General features: G+C 41.0%; 1 protein-coding gene across 1 annotated transcript; it reads right to left on the reverse strand.

Moving 5' to 3' along the window:
* Positions 1 to 991: 991 nt before the first annotated feature.
* Positions 992 to 19,778, reverse strand: LOC115916774 (protein EFR3 homolog B-like; the record flags this gene model as incomplete). Its single annotated transcript, XM_030970513.1, has 6 exons — positions 992 to 1,156; positions 6,569 to 6,721; positions 13,049 to 13,124; positions 15,494 to 15,666; positions 17,612 to 17,666; positions 19,640 to 19,778. Coding segments are annotated over 6 exons (761 nt in total), but the record flags the coding sequence as incomplete, so codon positions are not given.
* Positions 19,779 to 20,172: the final 394 nt, after the last annotated feature.

Raw genomic sequence — 20,172 nt, forward strand, 5'->3', positions numbered from 1 at the left:
CTCCAAAAAATCCCCAAAAAATCCCCAAAAATTCCCCCAAAAATCCCCCAAAAATTCCGAGATTTTCCCGGAAGGTTCCGGAATTGCCGGTCCCTCACCTCCGCTCTGGGGACAGAACTTGGCTGTGGGCAGAGCTCAAAATCCCCAAAAAATCCCCTAAAAACCTCAAAAAAATCCCCACAAAATCCTGAAAAAATCCCCAAAAGTTCCCAAAAAATCCCCCAAAAATTCCGAGATTTTCGTGGAAAGTTCCGGAATGTCCCGGTCCCTCACCTCCACTCTGGGGACAGAACTTGGCTGTGGGCAGAGCTCAAAATCCCCCAAAAAATCCCCTAAAAATCTCAAAAAAACTCCAAAAAATCCCCAAAAAATCACGAAAAAATCCCCAAAAATTCCCAAAAAATCCCCCCAAAATTCCCAGATTTTCGCGGAAAGTTCCGGAATTGCCGGTCCCTCACCTCCACTCTGAGGGCAGAACTTGGCTGTGGGCAGAGCTCAAAATCCCCAAAAAATCCCCTAAAAACCTCAAAAAACTCCAAAAAATTCCCCCAAAAAATCACGAAAAAATCCCCAAAAATTCCCAAAAATCCCCCAAAAATTCCCAGATTTTCGTGGAAAGTTCCGGAACGTCCCGCTGTCTCACCTCCGCTCTGGGGGCAGAACTTGGCTGTGGGCAGAGCTCAAAATCCCCAAAAAATCCCTCGAAAAATCCCCAAAAAATCACGAAAAAATCCCCAAAAAATCCCCAAAAATTCCCAAAAAATCCCCCAAAAACCCCCAGATTTTCGCGGAAAGTTCCGGAATTCCCGGTCCCTCACCTCCGCTCTGAGGGCAGAACTTGGCTGTGGGCAGAGCTCAAAATCCCCAAAAAATCCCCTAAAAACCTCAAAAAATCCCCACAAAATCCTGAAAAAATCCCCAAAAATTCCCAAAAAATCCCCCAAAAACCCCCAGATTTTCGCGGAAAGTTCCGGAATTCCCGCTGTCTCACCTCCGCTCTGGGGGCAGAACTTGGCGCGAGGCGCTCGGCGCTGAAGGCGGCGCTGGCGCCCAGGGCGTCGCTGATGCGGCTCTGGCAGAACCACACGGAGCTTCGGCAGCGACGGCAGCGACAGCGCCGCGGGCCTGCCGGGGAAACGGCGAACAAGGGGTTAAACTGGGGGAATGGGGAACAATGGGGAACAAGGGGTTAAACTGGGGGAATGGGGAACAATGGGGAACAAGGGGTTAAACTGGGGAATGGGGAACAATGGGGAACAAGGGGTTAAATTGGGGAAATGGGAACAATGGGGAACAAGGGGTTAAACTGGGGAAATGGGGAACAAGGGGTTAAACTGGGGAAATGGGGAACAATGGGGAACAAGGGGTTAAACTGGGAAATGGGGAACAATGGGGAAAAAGGGTTAATGGGGAAAATGGGGAACAAGGGGTTAAACTGGGGGAAATGGGGACAATCAATGGGGAACAAGGGGGTTAACTGGGAAATGGGGAACAAGGGGTTAAATTGGGGAAATGGGGAAAATGGGGAACAAGGGGTTAAACTGGGGAAATGGGGAACAATGGAGACAAGGGGTTAAATTGGGGAAAATGGGGAAATGGGGAACAAGGGGTTAAATTGGGGAAAAAGGGGGAAATGGGGAACAAGGGGTTAAATTGGGGAAATGGGGAACAATGGGGAACAAGGGGTTAAATTGGGGAAATGGGGAACAATGGGGAACAAGGGGTTAAATTGGGGAAATGGGGGAAATGGGGAACAAGGGGTTAAATGGGGAAAATGGGGAACAAGGGGTTAAACTGGGGAAAATGGGGAACAATGGGGAACAAGGGGTTAAATTGGGGAAATGGGGAACAAGGGGTTAAATTGGGGAAAATGGGGAAAAGGGGTTAAATTGGGGAAAATGGGGAACAAGGGGTTAAATTGGGGGAAAATGGGGAAATGGGGAACAAGGGGGAGGGGAAAATGGGGAAAATGGGGAAAATGGGGAAAATGGGGAAAAGGGGGAAAATGGGGGAAATGAAGTAGTTAGAAAATGGGGGGGAAGGTGGGAAATGGGGATTAAAATGGGGGAAATGGGGGAATGGGAGAAAATGGGGGAATGGGTTAAAATGGGGTTAAAATGGGGAAAATGGGGGGTAAAAATGGGAAATGGGGGAAAATGGGGAAAATGGGGAAATGGAAATTGGGAAATAGGGGTTAAAATGGGGGGGGGAAAATGGGGAAATGGGGAAAAAAAAAATGGGGGTTAAAATGGGAGAAATGGGGAAAATGGGGGTTAAATTGGGGGTAAAATGGGGGAAATGGAGGCAAATGGGGGGAAAATGGGAAAAAATGGGGGTTAAAATGGGAAAAATGGGGGTTAAAATGGGAAAAAATGGGGTTAAAATGGGGGTTAAAATGGGGGTTAAAATGGGGTTGGGGGAAAATGGGGAAATGGGAAAAATGGGGGTTAAAATGGGGACAAAATGGGGAAAAAGGGAGAAATGGGGAAAAATGGGAAAATGGGGGTTAAAATAGAAAATGGGGAAATAAAATGGGAAAAAATGGGGAATGGGGGTTAAAATGGGGAAATGGGGTTAAAATGGGGTAAATTAAATGGGGGTTAAAATGGGAAAATGGGGAAATAGGGGAAATCGGGGGAAAATGGGGGTAAAATGGGGAAAATAGAGGGGAAAATGGGGGGAAAATGGGAAAACTGGGGGTTAAAATGGGGGTTAAATGGGGGGGAATGGGGAAAATGGGGGGAATGGGGAAATGGGGTTAAAATGGAGGTTAAATTGGGGATAAAATGGGGGGAATGGGAAAAAATTGGGGTTAAAATGGGGGAATGGGGGGAAATGGGGAAAATGGGGAAAAATGGGGAAATGGGGTTAAAATGGGGGAATGGGGAAAATGGGGAAATGGGGAAAAATGGGGGTTAAAATGGGGGAAATGGGGGGAATGGGGGAAAATGGGAAAATGGGAAATTGGGGGAAATGGGGGGGAAAAATGGGGAAAAATTGGGGAAAATGGGAAAAAATGGGGGAAAATGGGGGGAAAATGGGGAAATGGGGTAAAATGGGGAAATGGGGAAATGGGGAAAATGGGGAAAAATGGGAAAAATGGGGGGAAATGGGGGAAAAATGGGGGTTAAAAATGGGGGGGGAAATTGGGGAAAATGGGGGAAAAATTGGGGAAAAATGGGGAAAATGGGGAAATGGGAAAAAATGGGAAAAATGGGGGGAAATGGGGAAAAACAGGGGAAATAATGGGGAAAATGGGGAAAAATGGGAGGGAAGGAAAATGGGGAAAATGGGGGAAATGGGAAAAAATGGGGAAAAAATGGGGGGGGGGGAAAATGGGAAAAAAAAATGGGGAATGGAAAAACCAATGGAAAAAATGGGGGGGGAAAAAAATGGGGAAAATTCAAGAGGAATGGGAAAATTTGGGGGAAATTGAGGGGGGGAAATGGGGGGGAAAACAGAAAAATGGGGAAAAATGGGGAAATGGGGAGAAATGGGGAAAAATGGGGGAAAATGGGGAAAACTGAAAATGGGGGAAAATGGGGGGAAAATGGGGAAATGGGGAAAAATAATGGGGGAAATGGGAAAATGGGGATAAAATGGAGGAAATTGGGGAAAATGGGAAAAAATGGGGAGAAAATGGGGAAATGGGAAAAAAAAATGAAAAAAAACAAAGGGGAAATGGGAAAAAATGGGGAAATGGGGAAATGATTGGGGAGAAAACTCAGAGAAATGGGAAAAATGGGGAAATTGGGAGAAAATATGGGTGGAAAATGGGAAATGGGGAAAATGGGGAAAATGGGGAAAAATGGGGAGGAAAATCTGAGAAATGGGGAAAAAATGGGAGGGAAAAATGGAAAAAATGGGAGAAAAAAGGGAAAATGGGAAAAAATGGGGAAAAAATTGGGGGAAATGGGGAAAACGGGGGAAAAATTGGGGAAATGGGAAAAAAAGGGGGGAAAAATTGGGGAAAATTGGGAAAAATGGGAGAAAATGGGAAAAATGGGGAAAAATTGGGAAAATAGCAGAGAAATTGGGAAATAGAGAAAATGGGGAGAAATGGGGAAATGGGGGAAAATTGGGGAAACATTGGGGGAAAACGGGGGAAAAAATGGGGAAAAAAATGGAATAATAGGGGGAAATGAGGGAAATGGGGGGAAATGGGGAAAAAATGGGGGAAATGGGGAAAATAACAGAGAAAATGGGAGAAAATGGGGAAAAGAAACCAGAAAAGAAAGGGGGGAAATGGGGAAAAACAGGGGAAATGGGGAAATGGGGAGAAAACTCAGAGAAATGGGAAAAGTGGGGAGGAAGAGAAATGGGGAGAATTGGGGGGGAAATGGGGAAATAATGGGGAAAAAATGAGGGAAAAAACAGAGGGGGGAAATGGGAAAAAACTGGGGAGAAAACAGGGGGGAAATGGGAAAAAACCCCATGGAAAAACCAAGGGGGAAAATTGGGAAATAATAGGGAGAAAACTCAAGAGGAATGGGAAAATTTGGGGGAAATTGAGATAACCAGGGGGGGAAATGGGGAGAAAACTCAGAAAAATGGGGGGAAAATGGGGAAAAGAGGAAGAAATGGGGAGAAAAAGGAAAAGTGGGAGAAATGGGGGAAATTGGGGAGAAAACTTATAAAAAAGGGGAGAAATGAGAGGAAAAGAGGAAAATGGGGGAAATGGGGAAAAATGTGGAGATAATGGGAAGGAAAGGGAGAAAATGGGGATAAATGGAGGAAAATTGGGGGAAAATGGGGAGAAAATGGGGAGAAAATGGGGGGAAATGGGAAAAAAAACCAGGAGAAAAACAAGGGGGAAATGGGAAAAAATGGGGGAAATTGGGAAATGATTGGGAGAAAACTCCAGAGAAATGGGAAAAATGGGGAAATTGGGAGAAAATATGGGTGGAAAATAGGGGAAACTTGGAAAATGGGGGAGAATTGGGGAAAAAAGGGGGAAATGGGGAGAAAACTCAGAGAAATGGGAAGAAATGGGGGAAGGGAAAGAAATGGGGGAAAATGGGGAGAAAAGTTAGAAAAAAGGGAGAAAATGAGGGAAAAAAAGGAAAAAATGGGGGGAAATGGGGGAGAAACGGAGGGAAACAATGTGGGGCTAATGGGAGGGAAAGGGGGAGAAATGGGGAAATTGGGGAAAATTGGGGAGAAATGGGGAGAAAATGGGAGAAATAGCAGAGAAATGGGGAAAAATTGGGGGAAATGGGGAAAATTGGGGAAATAGCAGAGAAATGGGGAGAAAACGGGGAAATGGGGGAGAAAGTGGGGGAAATGGGAGAAGAAACAGAAAAAAGGGGAAGAAATGGGGAGAAAATGGAATAATAGGGGGAAAAGAGGGAAAATGAGGGAAATGGGGAGAAATGGGGAAAAAACCGGGGAAATGGGGAGAAATTGGGAGAAATAGCAGAGAAATGGGGAGAAAACAGGGGGGAAATGGGGAGAAAATGGGGGAAATGGGAAAAGAAACAGAAAAAAGGGGAAGAAATGGGGAGAAAATGGAATTCCATTCCCAACCTGGCACTGGCTCCATCCCCACCCCTGACTCCTCTCTGGAAGGAATTTTGGGAATTCCCTGGGAATTGGGGACTCCAGTCTCCCTTCCCTTTTCCATCCCCAAAAATCCCATAAAAATCCCCTGGGATGGATCCTGGATCCCAAAATCCCGGAATTCCATTGATGGGATCCCTGGACCTTCAATCCCATCCCATTCCCACCCCTGAGTCTCTCTGGGAAGGAATTTTGGGAATTCCCTGGGAATTCAGGGACTCACTTCTCTTTTCCATCCCCAAATCCCATAAAAATCCCTGGGGATGGATCCTGAGTGTCCTGGATCCCAGAATCCCGGAATGGTTTGGGATGGGATCCATGGACCTTCAATCCCATCCCATTCCCACCCCACAATTCCGGGATTTTCCAGCCTTTCCTGGGACACTCCCAGGGATTCTCTGGGAATTCCTTCCCAAATCCCTCCCAATTTTGAACAGGGCTTTTTTAAGATTTTTGGGGAATTTCTTCAGAATTTGACATTTCCTGCAGGATTTTGTGAGCTTTTTGAGTGAGGATCTGGGGTTCTTTTTCTGGGATTTGGGTTTTTTTGGGGATACCCCAGGAATTCCTTCCCAAATCCCATTTTCCTCCCAGCGCAAAATTCCCACCACTTCCCAACCTGGCACTGGATCCCCATCCCCTCCCAGCTCCTCGGGAAGGAATTTTGGGAAATCCCGGGGAGTTCAGGACTCAGGAAGGTCTCCCTTCCCCTTTATCCCCCAAATCCCATAAAAATCCTGGGGATGGATCCTGAGTGTCCTGGATCCCAAAAATCGGAATGCTTTGGGATGGGATCCCTGGACCTTCAATCACCCCATCCCCACCCTTCCCCACCCTTCTACCCCCGGAAGGGATTTTTGGGATCCAGGAAGGAATTTTGGGAATTCCCTGGAATTCAGGACTCCCCTTCTTGCCATCCCCAAAATTCCGTAAAAACCCTCAGGATGGATCCTGGATCCCCAAAATTTTCGGGAAATGGGGTATAGGATCCGTGGACCGTTAATCCCACCCCATCCCACAATTCCGGGATTTCCCAGGTTTTTGGGACATTCCCAGGGGTTCCCTGGGATTTTTGGGAATTCTTAACGGGGTTGTCCCCATTGTCCCCGGGCCTCCTCGGGCAGCAGGAAGGCGGGAGCGCCGCCGGCGCGGGCCCGATCACCTGCGGGGAGAAAAGAAATAAACGGGAAAGAAATGGGGAAAAATGGGGAAAATGGGGGAAATAAATATGGGAAATATGGGAAATAAATGTGGGAAATGGCAGAAATAAAATATAGGGAAATATGGGAAATAAATGTGGGAAATGTGGGGAATGAAAATGGGAAATCACGGAAATAAAATGCAGAAATATGGGAAATAAATGTGGGGAAATATGGGGAAATAAAAATGGGAAATACAGGGAATAAATCTGGGAAATAAATATAGAGAAAAAAATAAATGTGGGGAAATAAATATGGGGAAATGGGAAATCTGGAAATAGGGAAAAATGGGAAATAAATGTGGGAAATGGGGAAATAAAATATGGGAAATACAGGGAATAAATCCAGGAATATATGGGAAATAAAAATGGGAAATATGGGAAATAAATCCGAGAAATCTGGGAAATAAATCTGGGAAATAAATATGGAAAAAATGGGAAATAAAAGGTGGGAAATGGGGGAAATAAAAAAGGGATACACAGGGAATAAATCTAGGAAATATGGGACATAAATGTGGGAAATATGGGAAATAAATCTGGGAAATAAATGTGCAAAAAATGGGAAATAAATGTGGGAAATAGGGAAATAAATGCTGGGAAATATGGGACATAAATCGCAAATCTGGGAAATAAATCTGGGAAATAAATGTGGAAAAAATGGGAAATAAATGTGGGAAATAGGGGAAATAAATGTGGGAAATAGGGGAAATAAATCTGGGAAATAAATATGGAAAAAATGGGAAATAAATGTGGGAAATAGGGAAATAAATCTGGGAAATAAATATGGAAAAAAGAAATAAATGTGGGAAATGGGGGAAATAAAATATGGGAAATGGGAAATAAATCTGGGAAATGTGGGAAAATAAAATGGGAAATATGGGAAATAAATATGCAATCTGGGAAATAACCCGGGAAATAAATATGGAAAAATGGAAAATAAATGTGGAAATACGGGAAATAAATCTGGGAAATGTGGGAAATAAAAATGGGAAATATGGGAAATAAATCTGAGAAATCCGGGAAATAAATCGGGAAATAAATCTGGGAAATAAATGATGGAAAATGGTAAATAAAGGTGGGAAATGGGGAAATAAAAATGGGAAATACAGGAATAAATCTAGGAAATATGGGACATAAATGTGGGAAATATGGGAAATAAATCTAGAAATAAATGTGGAAAAAATGGGAAATAAATGAGGGAAATGAAATAAATCTGGGAAATAAATATGAAAAAATAGGAAATAAATGTGAGAAATGGGAAATAAAATATGGGAAATAGGGAAATAAATCTGGGAAATAAAAATGGGAAATATGGGAAATAAATAGAGAAATACAGGGAAATAAATCACAGGAAATATATATGGAAAAAATGGGAAATAAATGTGGGAAATGTGGGAAATAAAATGGGAAACGTGGGAAATAAATGTGGGCAATATGGGAAATAAATGTAGGAAATATGGGAAATAAATATGGGAAATAAATATGGAAAAAATGGGAAATAAATGTGGGAAATGAAAATGGGAAATATGGGAAATAAATCTGAGAAATAGGGGAAATAAATCTGGGAAATAAATGTAAGGCAAATATGGGAAATAAAATATGGGAAATAGGAAATAAATCACAGGATGTGGGAAATAAAAATGGAAAATATGGGAAATAATGGAGAAATGTGGGAAATAAATCTGGGAAATAAATGTGGGAAATAAATGTGGGAAATAGAGGAAATAAATGTGGGAAATAGGGGAAATAAATCTGGGAAATAAATATGGAAAAATAGGGAAATAAATGTGGGGAAATGGGAAATAAAATATGGGAAATAGGGAAATAAATGTAGGGAATGTGAGGAAATAAAATGGGAAATATGGGAAATAAATATGGGAAATCTGGGAGGATTAAGGAATAAATATGGAAAAAAATGGGAAATAAATGTGGGAAATAGGAAATAACAGGAAATGTGGGAAATAAAATGGGAAATATAGGAAATAAATCTGAGAAATCTGGGAAATAAATCCGGGAAATAAATAGGAAATAAATATGGAAAAATAGGGAAATAAATGTGGGAAATGGGGAAATAAAATGGGAAATACAGGGAATAAATCTAGGAAATATGGGACATAAATGTGGGAAATATGGAAATAAATCGGGAAATAAATGTGGAAAAATGGGGAAATAAATGTGGGAAATAGGGGAAATAAATGTGTGAAATAGGGGAAATAAATCTGGGAAATAAATATGGAAAAAATGGGAAATAAATGTGGGAAATGGAAATGGGAAATATGAGAAATAAATCTGAGAAATCTGGGAAATAAATCTGGGAAATAAATGTGGAAAAAATGGGAAATAAATGTGGGAAATGGGGGAAATAAAATATGGGAAATAGGGGAAATAAATCTGGGAAATGTGGGAAATAAAAATGGGAAATATGGGAAATAAATATGGGAAATCTGGGAAATAAACCTGGGAAATAAATATGGAAAAAATGGGAAATAAATGTGGGAAATGTGGGAAATAAATCTGGGGGAAATGGGAAATAAAATGTGGGAAATGTAGGGAATAAATGTGGGAAATAAAAATGGGAAATACAAGCAATAAATGTGGGAAATGGGGGAAATAAAATGTGAGAAATGTGAGAAACAACAATGGGAAATGTGGGAAATAAATCTGGGAAATGGGGGAAATAAATCTGGGAAATATAGCAAATAAATGTGGGAAATAAAAATGAACACGTGGGGGGAATAAAATATGGGAAATACAGGAAATAAATGTGGGAAATAAAAATGGGAAATGCAGGGAATAAATGTGGGAAATGGGGGAAATAAAAATGGAAAATACAGGGAATAAACGTGGGAAATGTCGGAAATAAATATGGGGGAAAGGGGAAATAAATCTGAAAAATGTGAGAAACAAATATGTAAAATATAGGAAATAAATCTGGGGAATGGGAAAAATAAACATGGGGAAGTGGGAAATAAATGTGGGAAATACAGGGAATAAATGTGGGAAATAAAAATAGGAAATGGGGAATAAATGTAGGAAATACAGGAAATAAATGTGGGAAATATGGGAAATAAAATATGGGAAATAAATGTGGGAAATGTGGGAAAATAAAGATGGGAAATACAGGGAATAAATGTGGGAAATGTAGGAAATAAGTATGAGGGGAAATGGAAAATAAATATGTAAAATGAAGGCATATAAAGGAAATACAAGAAGGTAAATGAGAAATGGGAAGAAATAAAATATGGGGAAATGGGGAATAAATGTGGGAAATAGAGGGAATAAATGTGGGAAATAAAAATGGGAAATGTGGGAAATACAGGAAATAAATATAGGAAATGTGGGAAAAGTATGGGAAATAAAGGGAATAAATATTGGAAATAAATGTGGGAAATAAATCTGGTCAGAAATGGGGAATAAATGTGGGAAATACAGGGAATAAATGTGGGAAATATGGGAAATAAAATATGGGAAATGGGGGAAATAAATGTGGGAAATAAATGTGGGAAATGGGGGAAATAAATGTGGGGGAAATGGGAAATAAAATGTGGGAAATGTAGGGAATAAATGTGGGAAATAAAAATGGGAAATACAAGCAATAAATGTGGAAATGGGGAAATAAAATGAGAAATGTAGAGAAAACAAAATGGAAATATGGGAAATAAATTGGGAAATGGGGAAAAATTGGGAAATAAAGCAGAAAAATGGGAAAAATAAAATTAGAAAAAAAGTGGGGGAATAAAATATGGGAAATACAGGAAATAAATGTGGGAAATGGGGGAAATAAACATGGGAAATGCAGGGAATAAATGTGGGAAATGTGAGAAATAAATGTGGGGGAAAGGGGAAATAGATGTGGGAAATAAAAATGGGAAATACAGGGAATAAATCTGGGAAATAAATATAGAAGAAATGGGAAATAAATGTGGGAAATATGGGAAATAAATTGGGAAATAAATATGGAAAAAAATGGGAAATAAATATGAAATGTAGAAATAAAAAATGGGAAATTGGGAAATAAGGAGAAAATGGGAAATAAATGGGAAATAAAATAGGGTTTTGGGAGGGAATTTAAAATTGGGAATTTTTGGGGTTTTTTTGGGAGGTATTTAGGGGTTTTTGAGGTTTTTTGGGGGGGATTTTTGTAGATTTTTGGTGATTTTGAGGAGGTTTTTTTAGGAGTTTTTGGGGATTTTAGGGGAATTTTTTGTTATTTTGTTGGGGGCATTTTAAGGGGATTTTAATGGGATTTTTCGTAAATCTTAAAAGAGATTTTTGGTGGTTTCTGGGGGGATTATTTTGAGGTCTTTTGGGGAGTTTTAGAGAATTATTGGGGAATTTTCTTGGATTTTTTGGTCATTTTCTTGGATTTTTCTGTTTTGGAGTTTAGGGAATTTGGGGGATTTTTTTAGGATTTTTGGGGGGATTTTTAAATGATTTTTTGGAATTTTTAAAGGATTTTTTTCGGTATTTTTAAAGAATTTTTGGGAGTATTTTTGGAGAACTTTTGGGGAAATTTCTTGGATTTTTGAGGAATTTTTTAGGGTTTTTTCAGACATTTTATGAGAATTTGGGGGATTTTTTTTGGATTTTTTTTGGGGGGGAGTTTTAAAGGATTTTTTGGTGATTTTTTGGGGTTTTTTGGGGATTTTTTCATTTTTTGGAGATTTTTTGGGGCGATTTTTAGGGCAGATTTTGGAGGTTTTCTGGGATTTTTGGAGGGGATTTATGGAGGATTTTTGGGATTTATTTGGGGATTTTTTTAGGGTTTTTTGAGATTTTTTAATTTTGGAGGATTTTTGGGGAATTTTTTAGGATTTTCTGGGGGATATTTGGAGAATTTTTGGGAGGTTTTCTTGGATTTTTGGGACTTTTTAAAAAAGTTTTGGGGGATTTTTAGGGTTTTTTCGGGCTTTTTTTGAGAATTTTTGGGGAATTTTCTCGGATTTTTGGGAGATTTTTCAGGGAGTTTTTTGAGACTTTTCAGGGATTTTTCTTGAATTTTAGGGGCTTTTTTGGTTTTTTTTTGAGGATTTTTTTGAGAATTTTGGGGAAATTGTCTTGGAATTTTTAAAGGATTTTTGGACAATTTTTAATAGGATTTTTTGGTGATTTTTGGAGGCTTTTTGGTGATTTTTCAGTGATATTTCAATGGGGTTTTTTTTTGGCATATTTGGGGAGGATTTTTGGGGATTTATTTCAGGATTTTTTGGGGTTTTGAGGAATTTTTTGGGATTTTTTTCCTGGTGGGTTTGTAGCATTTTTAGGGTGATTTTTGAGAATTTTTGGGGGATTTTTTAGGGAGTTTTTTTTTTGAGATTTTTTTGGACAATTTTGGGAAATTTTTTAGGGATTTTTGGGGAATTTTCTTGGATTTTTGGTGAATTTTCTTGGATTTTTGGGGCATCTTTGAGGGATTTTTTTAGGATTTTTTCAGGCTTTTTTCAGATTTTTTGAGGAATTTTCTTGAATTTGCGGGGGATTTTGGGGGCTTTTTGAGGGAATTTTTGGGAATATTTTTTTGATTTTAAACTGATTTTTTTTGAGATTTTCATACAGAATTTTGGGGTGATTTTTTGGGAATTTTGGGCTTTCTGGGGGGCCGATTTAGGGAAATTTATTAGGGTTTTTGGGAGATTTTTTAGGGGGAATTTTTGGGGGATTTTTAGGAGTTTTTGGGCATTTTTTGAGGATTTTAAATGGGATTTTTGGGGATTTTGTTGAGAATTTTTTGGTGTTTTTTTGGTGTTATTTTTGGAATATTAAGGATTTTCTTCAGCTTTTTTTTTGGTTTTTTTTAAGAGGAATTTACAGAATTTTTTTGTTTAGTTTTTAGAGTTTTCTTTTATTTTTTGGGATTTTTTAGGTTTTTTTAAAGTATATTTTTGGGGGTTATTTTGGAGTTTTTTTAGTGGGTATGGGGGGATTTTTTGGGGATATTTGGAGTGGATTTGGGGGATTTTGTAGTTTTTTTGGGGGATTCTTCAGGAATTTTAAAGGATTTTGGTGAAATCTTTAGGATTTCAGGTTTTGGGAAATTTGGGGAATTTTTGGGGTTTTTTTAATTTTTTTAGGATTTGGAAATTCCCTAGAACAGCCCTCATGGAAAAGAAGAAAATTCCAAAGGAAAATTCCCAAAGAAAATTCCGGAATTCAACAAATCCCAACCCTGGGAATGCCAAAATTCCCTCGGGATGAGCTGCAATCCCAAATTGCTGGGATTTTCCTGCATTTGGAGATCTCGGGACGCCCCAAAATTGGGGGAAATTTGGGGAAATTTGGGATTTTCCAGACCTTTTTCATGAAGACGGAATCCTGGCGGGAACATTTCTCCACCTTCAGCTTCAGCAGCGACAGGTCGGTGATGGAACTGCGGAAAAATCCGGAAAAAATTCCAGAAAAATTCAGAATTTCCCATCCCAAATCCCAAAAATCCCAAATTTCCCCATCCCAAATCCCCAAAATCCCAAATTTCCCCATCCTAAATCCTGGAAATGCTGAATTTCCCCATCCCAAATTCTCAATTTTTCATCCCAGCTCTGATCCCAGCTGGGAAAATCCAGGAAAAAATCCAGAAAATTCTGGAAAATTCCAGGAATTTCCTCACGCCAAATCCCAGATTTTCCTTCCTGAGCCGGATCCCAGCTGGGGAAATCCAGAGAGAAAAATCTGAAAAAAAAAATCTGTAAAAAAAATGACAAAGTCTGAAAAAAATCTGTAAAAATTCTGTAAAAAATGTGAAAAAATCTGAAAAATTGTCTGTAAGAAATGTTAAAACAAGCTGGAAAAAAAATCTGTAAACATGCAGAAAGGTTCTGGGAAAAATCCGGAAAAATTCTTGGAAAATTCAAAAAAAATTCTGGGAAAATTCCCCCAAAATTCTGGGAAAATACCAGAAAAAAATCCCAGAAAATTCCAGAAGAATTCTGGGAAAAATCCAGAAGAATTCTGGGAAAATTCCAGAAAAATTCCCAGAAAAATTCCTGGAAAATTCTGGGGAAAATCTGGAAAAATACCCAGAAAATTCCAGGAAAATTTCCCAGAAAATTCCAGAAAGGTCCCAGAAAAATTCTGGGAAAATTCCCAAAAAATTCCCAGAAAATTCCTGAAAAATTCCCAGAAACTTCCAGATAAATTCTGGGAAAATTCCCCAAAAATTCTGGGAAAATTCCAGAAAAATTCTGGGAAAATTCCAGAAAAATTCGGGGAAAATCCCAAAAAATTCTGGGAAAATTCCCCAAAAATTCTGGGAAAATTCCAGAAAAAAATCCCAGAAAAATTCCAGAAAAAATCTGGATAAAACCCGAAAAAATTCCCCATAAATCCCAGGAAATTTCCCAATAAATCCCAGAAAAATTCCCCTGTATTTCCCACCCCCCGTGCCCGAATTTTGCATTTTTCAGAGCGCCCTGGGTACCTGGCCGAGTGCAGGCGCTGGCGCAGGCGGTGGCAAGAAAATTCCAGGGAAAAATAAATCCAAAAAAATTCACAGAAAATGCCCGAAAAATTCTGGGAAAATTCCCCAAAACTTCTGGGAAAATTCCAGAAAAAGTCGGGGAAAAGCCCAAAAAATTCTGGGAAAATTCCCCAAAAATTCTGGGAAAATTCCAGAAAAAAATCCCAGAAAAATCCCAGACAAATTCCCAATAAATCCCAAAAAATTCCCCATAAATCCCAGGAAATTTCCCAATAAATCCTAGAAAAATTCCCCTGTATTTCCCACGCCCCGTGCCCGAATTTTGCATTTTTCAGAGCGCCCTGGGTACCTGGCCGAGTGCAGGCGCTGGCGCAGGCGGTGGCAAGAAAATTCCAGGGAAAAATAAATCCAAAAAAATTCACAGAAAATGCCCGAAAAATTCTGGGAAAATTCCCCAAAACTTCTGGGAAAATTCCAGAAAAACTCGGGGAAAATCCCAAAAAATTCTGGGAAAATTCCCCAAAAATTCTGGGAAAATTCCAGAAAATATCCCAGAAAAATCCCAGACAAATTCCCAATAAATCCCAGAAAAATTCCCAATAAATCCCAGAAAGTTTCCCATAAACCCCCCTGTATTTCCCACCCCCCGTGCCCGAATTTTGCATTTTTCAGAGTGCCCTGGTGACCTGGCCGGGTGCAGGCGCTGGCGCAGGCGGCAGAAAGGAAATTCCAGGGAAAAATAAATCCAGAAAAATTCCCAGAAAATGCCAGAAAAATCCTGGGAAAATTCCAGAAGCATTCTGGGAAATTTCCCAGAAAATTCCAGAAGGATTGTGGGAGAATTCCAGAAAAATCCCCAGAAAAATCCTGGAGAATTCTGGGAAATTTGCATATGAATTGTGGGAAAATTCCAGAGAAATTCCCAGAAAATTCCATTAAAATTCTGGAGAAATTCCAGAAAAATTATGGGCAAATTGCAGAAAATTCCAGAAAAATTCTGGAAATATTCCCGGAAAATTACCAGGAAAATCCCCTCAAAAATCTGGGGAAATTCTGGGAAAATTCCCCCAAAATTCTGGGAAAATTCCAGAAAAATTCTGGGAAAATTCCAGAAAAATTCGGGGAAAATCCCAAAAAATTCTGGGAAAATTCCCCAAAAATTCTGGGAAAATTCCAGAAAAAAATCCCAGAAAAATCCCAGACAAATTCCCAATAAATCCCAAAAAATTCCCCATAAATCCCAGGAAATTTCCCAATAAATCCCAGAAAAATTCCCCTGTATTTCCCACGCCCCGTGCCCGAATTTTGCATTTCGCAGGTACCTGGCCGGGTGCAGGCGCTCGCGCAGGCGGCGCCGGTCGAGGAAGCTGCCCAGGATGTCGAGCACGAACGTTTGCAGCTGCGGCTCCGGCAGCAGCGCCGGGCACAGCAGGCGCTCCAGGAACGCGCCGGGCAGCGCCGTCAGCAGGCTGCTGCTCTGGAAACCCGACGAGACCTGCGGGGAAAACACAAATCCAGGTACAGCAAATCAAACACTGAGGAATTGATTAACAAAAAACGCAAAGGAAATCGCAAAAAATTCGGTGAAATCGCAAAAAAAATACCCCCAAAAAATCCCAAAGAATTCCCCAAAGAATTCCCCAAAACCACCCCTGAAATCCCAAAGAAGTCACCTAAAATTCCAGGTAAAAAAACAGAAAAAAATCCCTAAAAATATCCCCCCAAAAAGCCTCAAATCCCCCCAAAAAGTCACAGAAAACCCCGCAAAAAGCCCAAAGAATTCCCCAAAACCACCCCTAAAATCCCAAAGAATTCACAGAAATCACCAAAAAACCCCAAACAATTAAAAAATCCCAAAGAGTTCCCCAAAAAAGCCCAGGAAAAAAAAGGAAGAAATCCCCAAAAAAGCACCCAAAGAATCCCAAAAGAACCACCCCAAAAATTCCAAAGAATTCCCCAAAAAACTCCCAAAAATCACCCCTGAATTCCCCAAAAAATCCCCAAAAATTCACAAAAACCCCACAAAAAATCCCAAAGAATTCCCAGAAACCACCCCTAAAATCCCAAAGAATTTACAGAAATCACCAAAAAACCCCAAACAATTAAAAAATCCCAAAGAATTCCCCAAAAAAGCACCCAAAGAATCCCAAAAAAACACCTCAGAAATTCCAAAGAATTCCCCAAAAAACTCCCAAAAATCACCCCTGAATTCCCCAAAAAATCCCCACAAATTCACAAAAAACCCCACAAAAATCCCAAAAAATTCCCCAAAATCCCCCCTAAAATCCCAAAGAATTCACTGAAATCACCAAAACACCCCAAACAATTAAAAAATCCCAAAGAATTCCCCAAAAAAGCCCAGGAAAAAAAAGGAAGAAATCCCCAAAAAAGCACCCAAAGAATCCCAAAAAGAACCACCCCAGAAATTCCAAAGTATTCCCCAAAAAACTCCCAAAAATCACCCCTGAATTCCCCAAAAAATTCCCCAAAAATTCACAAAGAATTCACTGAAAGCGTGACAAGAAATTCCCCAAAAATCACCAAGAATTCCCAAAAATTACAGGTAAAATCCCAAAGAATTCCCAAAAACCACCCTAAAAATTTCCAACAAATTCTGGAGCAAAAAAACTCCTGAAATCCCAAAGAATTCCAAAAAATCCCAAAGAATCCCAAAAAAACCACCCCAAACATTTCCAACAAATTCTGGAGCAAAAAATCTCCTGAAATCCCAAAGAATTCCAAAAAATCCCAAAGAATTCCCAAAAACCACCCCAAACATTTCCAACAAATTCTGGAGCAAAAAACTCCTGAAATCCCAAAGAATTCCAAAAAATCCCAAAGAATTCCCAAAAACCACCCCAAACATTTCCAACAAATTCTGGAGCAAAAAATCTCCTGAAATCCCAAAGAATTCCAAAAAATCCCAAAGAATTCCCAAAAACCACCCCAAACATTTCCAACAAATTCTGGAGCAAAAAAACTCCTGAAATCCCAAAGAATTCCTGAAAATCCCAAGAGAAGTACCTGAAATCCCAAAGAATTCCCCAAAATCACAGAAAACCACCAAAATCCCAAAGAATTCCCAAGAATTCCCAAAATTCCCAAAATGCCTGAAATCCCAAAGAATTCCCAAAATTCCCAAGAAATCTGCCTGAAATCCCAAGGAATTCCCAAAAATCACAAAAATCCCAAAGAATCCAATAAAAACCCCTCTAAAATCCAGAAAAAAAAATCACCAAAATCCGCACCAAGAATCCAAAGAATTGCCATGGATTGTTTGAGATGTTTGATCGTTTTCCAGGATTTCCCTGGAATGGTCCCACCTGGAACAGGTGCCCCCAAATTCCCCCAAAAATTTCCCAAAATTTCCCCAAAATTCCCCCAGAATTCCCCAAAATTTCCCCCCAGAATTCCGGAGTTTCCCAGGCTGTGTGTGGCACCTGGAGCAGGGATTTGAGCAGCATCAGCTGGGTCAGGCGCGTCCGGCTCTCCGTCCTGCGGAACACCCAAGGGAAAAGTCGGGAATTCCGGGAATTCCGGGAATTCTGTCTCTGAGAATTCCCAACATTCCCAAGGCAGGAATTCCCAGATTTTAAAAAAAATCCCCCAAATTCCAAGATGATGGAATTCCCACCATTTCCAAATTTTACCGGAGTTGGAATTGCTGGAAATCCGAGAATTCCCGAAATTCCCCAAATTCCCCAAATTCCCAAAATTCCAAGATGATGGAATTCCCACCATTTCCAAATTTTCTCAGAGTTGGAATTCCTGGAAATCCGAGAATTCCCGAAATTCCCAGGACTGGAATTCCCAGGGCAGGAATTCCCAGAATTCCTGAAATTCCTAGACTCAGAATTCCTGGACATCGGAGAATTCCCAAAATTCCCAAAGCAGGAATTCCCAAAATTCCAGGAGACAGAATTCCCACAATTGCCAGATTTTCCGAGAGCTGGAATTCCTGGAAATCCGAGAATTCCCCAAATTCCCAAAATTCTCAGGGCAAGAATTCCCAAAATTCCCAAGGCAGGAATTCCCAGATTTTTTGAAAATTCCCAAAATTCCAAGATGATGGAATTCCCACGGTTTCAAAATTTTCCCAGAGCTGGAATTCCTGGAAATCCGAGAATTCCCGAAATTCCCAAAATTCCCAGGGCGGGAATTCCCAGAATTCCCAAAATTCCCCAAATTCCCAGAGCAGGAATTCCCAGATTTTTTGACAATTTCCAAAATTCCAAGATGATGGAATTCCCACCATTTCCAAATTTTCCCAGAGCTGGAATTCCTGGAAATCCGAGAATTCCCAAAATTCCCAGGGCAGGAATTCCCAGATTTCTGACAATTCCCACAATTCCCAGGGCTGGAATTCCCAGATTTCCTGAAATTCCCAGAATTCCTGAAAATCCCAGACCCAGAATTCCTGGAAATCCAAGAATTTCCCAAATTCCCAGATCCAGAATTCCCAAAATTTCCCAGGGCTGGAATTCCCAGAATTCCCGGGGCTGGAATTCAAGAATTCCCAGCATTCCTGAAATTCCCAGACCCAGAATTCCTGGAATTCTGAGAATTCCAGCTCTGGGAAATTTTGGGAATTGCCAGAATTGCAGCTCTGGGAATTCTGGGAATTGCAGGAATATTGGGAATTCTCAGAAATCCAGCAATTCCGGCTCTGGGAAGTTTGGGAATTCCAGGTCTGAGGATTTTGGGAATTTTCAGAATTCTGGGAATTCTGGGAATTTTGGGAATTTTGGGAATTGTCAGGATTCCAGCTCCATGAATTCTGGGACTTCCAGCTCTGGGCATTTTGGGAATTCCAGGAATTCTGGTTCTGGGAGTTTTGGGAATTTTACCTTTGGGAATTTTGGGAATGGTTGGAATTCAGGGAATTCCGGCTCTGGGAATTCCGGGAATTGTGGGCGGGGTTCACCTGTCAGATCCTGATCCCACTCCTGGGAATTTTGGGAATTCTGGGAATTCCAGCTCTGGGAATTTTGGGAATTGGGAGCGGGGCTCACGCAGGGCATCCTGATCCCACTCCTGGGAATTTTTGGGAATTTTGGGAATTTTTGGGAATTTTTGGGAATTCCAGGAATCGGGGGCGGGGCTCACCCGTCAGGCTCGGCTCCTGGCTCCGGGAATGTTGGGAATTTTGTTAATTTTTGGGAATATTTGGGAATTCCGGGAATCGGTGTTGGGGCTCACCCGTCAGGCTTGGCTTCCGGCCCCGGGAACGGGAATCTGGGAATTTTGGGAATTTTTGGGAATTCTGGGAATCGGGGGCAGGGCTCACCCGTCAGGCTCGGCTCCCCGGCCCGGGAATTTTTGGGGAATTTTTGGGAATTTTTGGGAATTTGGGAATCGGTGTTGGGGCTCACCCGTCAGGCTCGGCTCCCGGCTCCAGGATGCTCTGGGAATTTTTGGGGAATTTTGGGAATTTTTGGGAATTTTTGGGAATCGGTGCTGGGGCTCACCTGTCCGGCTCGGCTCCCGGCTCCGGGCCGCTGCGGGAATGTTGGGAATTGCGGGAATTGTCGGGGATGGGCACTTTGTTCATGATGAACAGCATCACCTCCGACTGCTGGTACGGCGGCAGCGTCGCCGAGAACGAGCCTGGAAAAACAACGGGAATGACAACAGCGGGAACGAGAACAGCGGGAATGAGAACAGCGGGAACGAGAACAGCGGGAATGAGAACAGCGGGAATGAGAACAGCGGGAATGAGAACAGCGGGAACGAGAACAGCGGGAATGAGAACAGCGGGAATGAGAACAGCGGGAATGAGAACAGCGGGAATGAGAACAGCGGGAATGAGAACAGCGGGAATGACAACAGCGGGAATGAGAACAGCGGGAATGAGAACGGCGGGAATGAGAACAGCGGGAATGACAACAGCGGGAATGAGAACAGCGGGAATGAGAACAGCGGGAATGACAGAGAACAGCGGGAATGAGAACAGCGGGAATGAGAACAGCGGGAATGAGAACAGCGGGAATGACAACAGCGG

The sequence above is a fragment of the Camarhynchus parvulus genome, unplaced genomic scaffold (genome assembly GCF_901933205.1).
Source record: "Camarhynchus parvulus unplaced genomic scaffold, STF_HiC, whole genome shotgun sequence".
In the NCBI taxonomy this organism is placed as follows: Eukaryota; Metazoa; Chordata; class Aves; order Passeriformes; family Thraupidae; genus Camarhynchus; species Camarhynchus parvulus.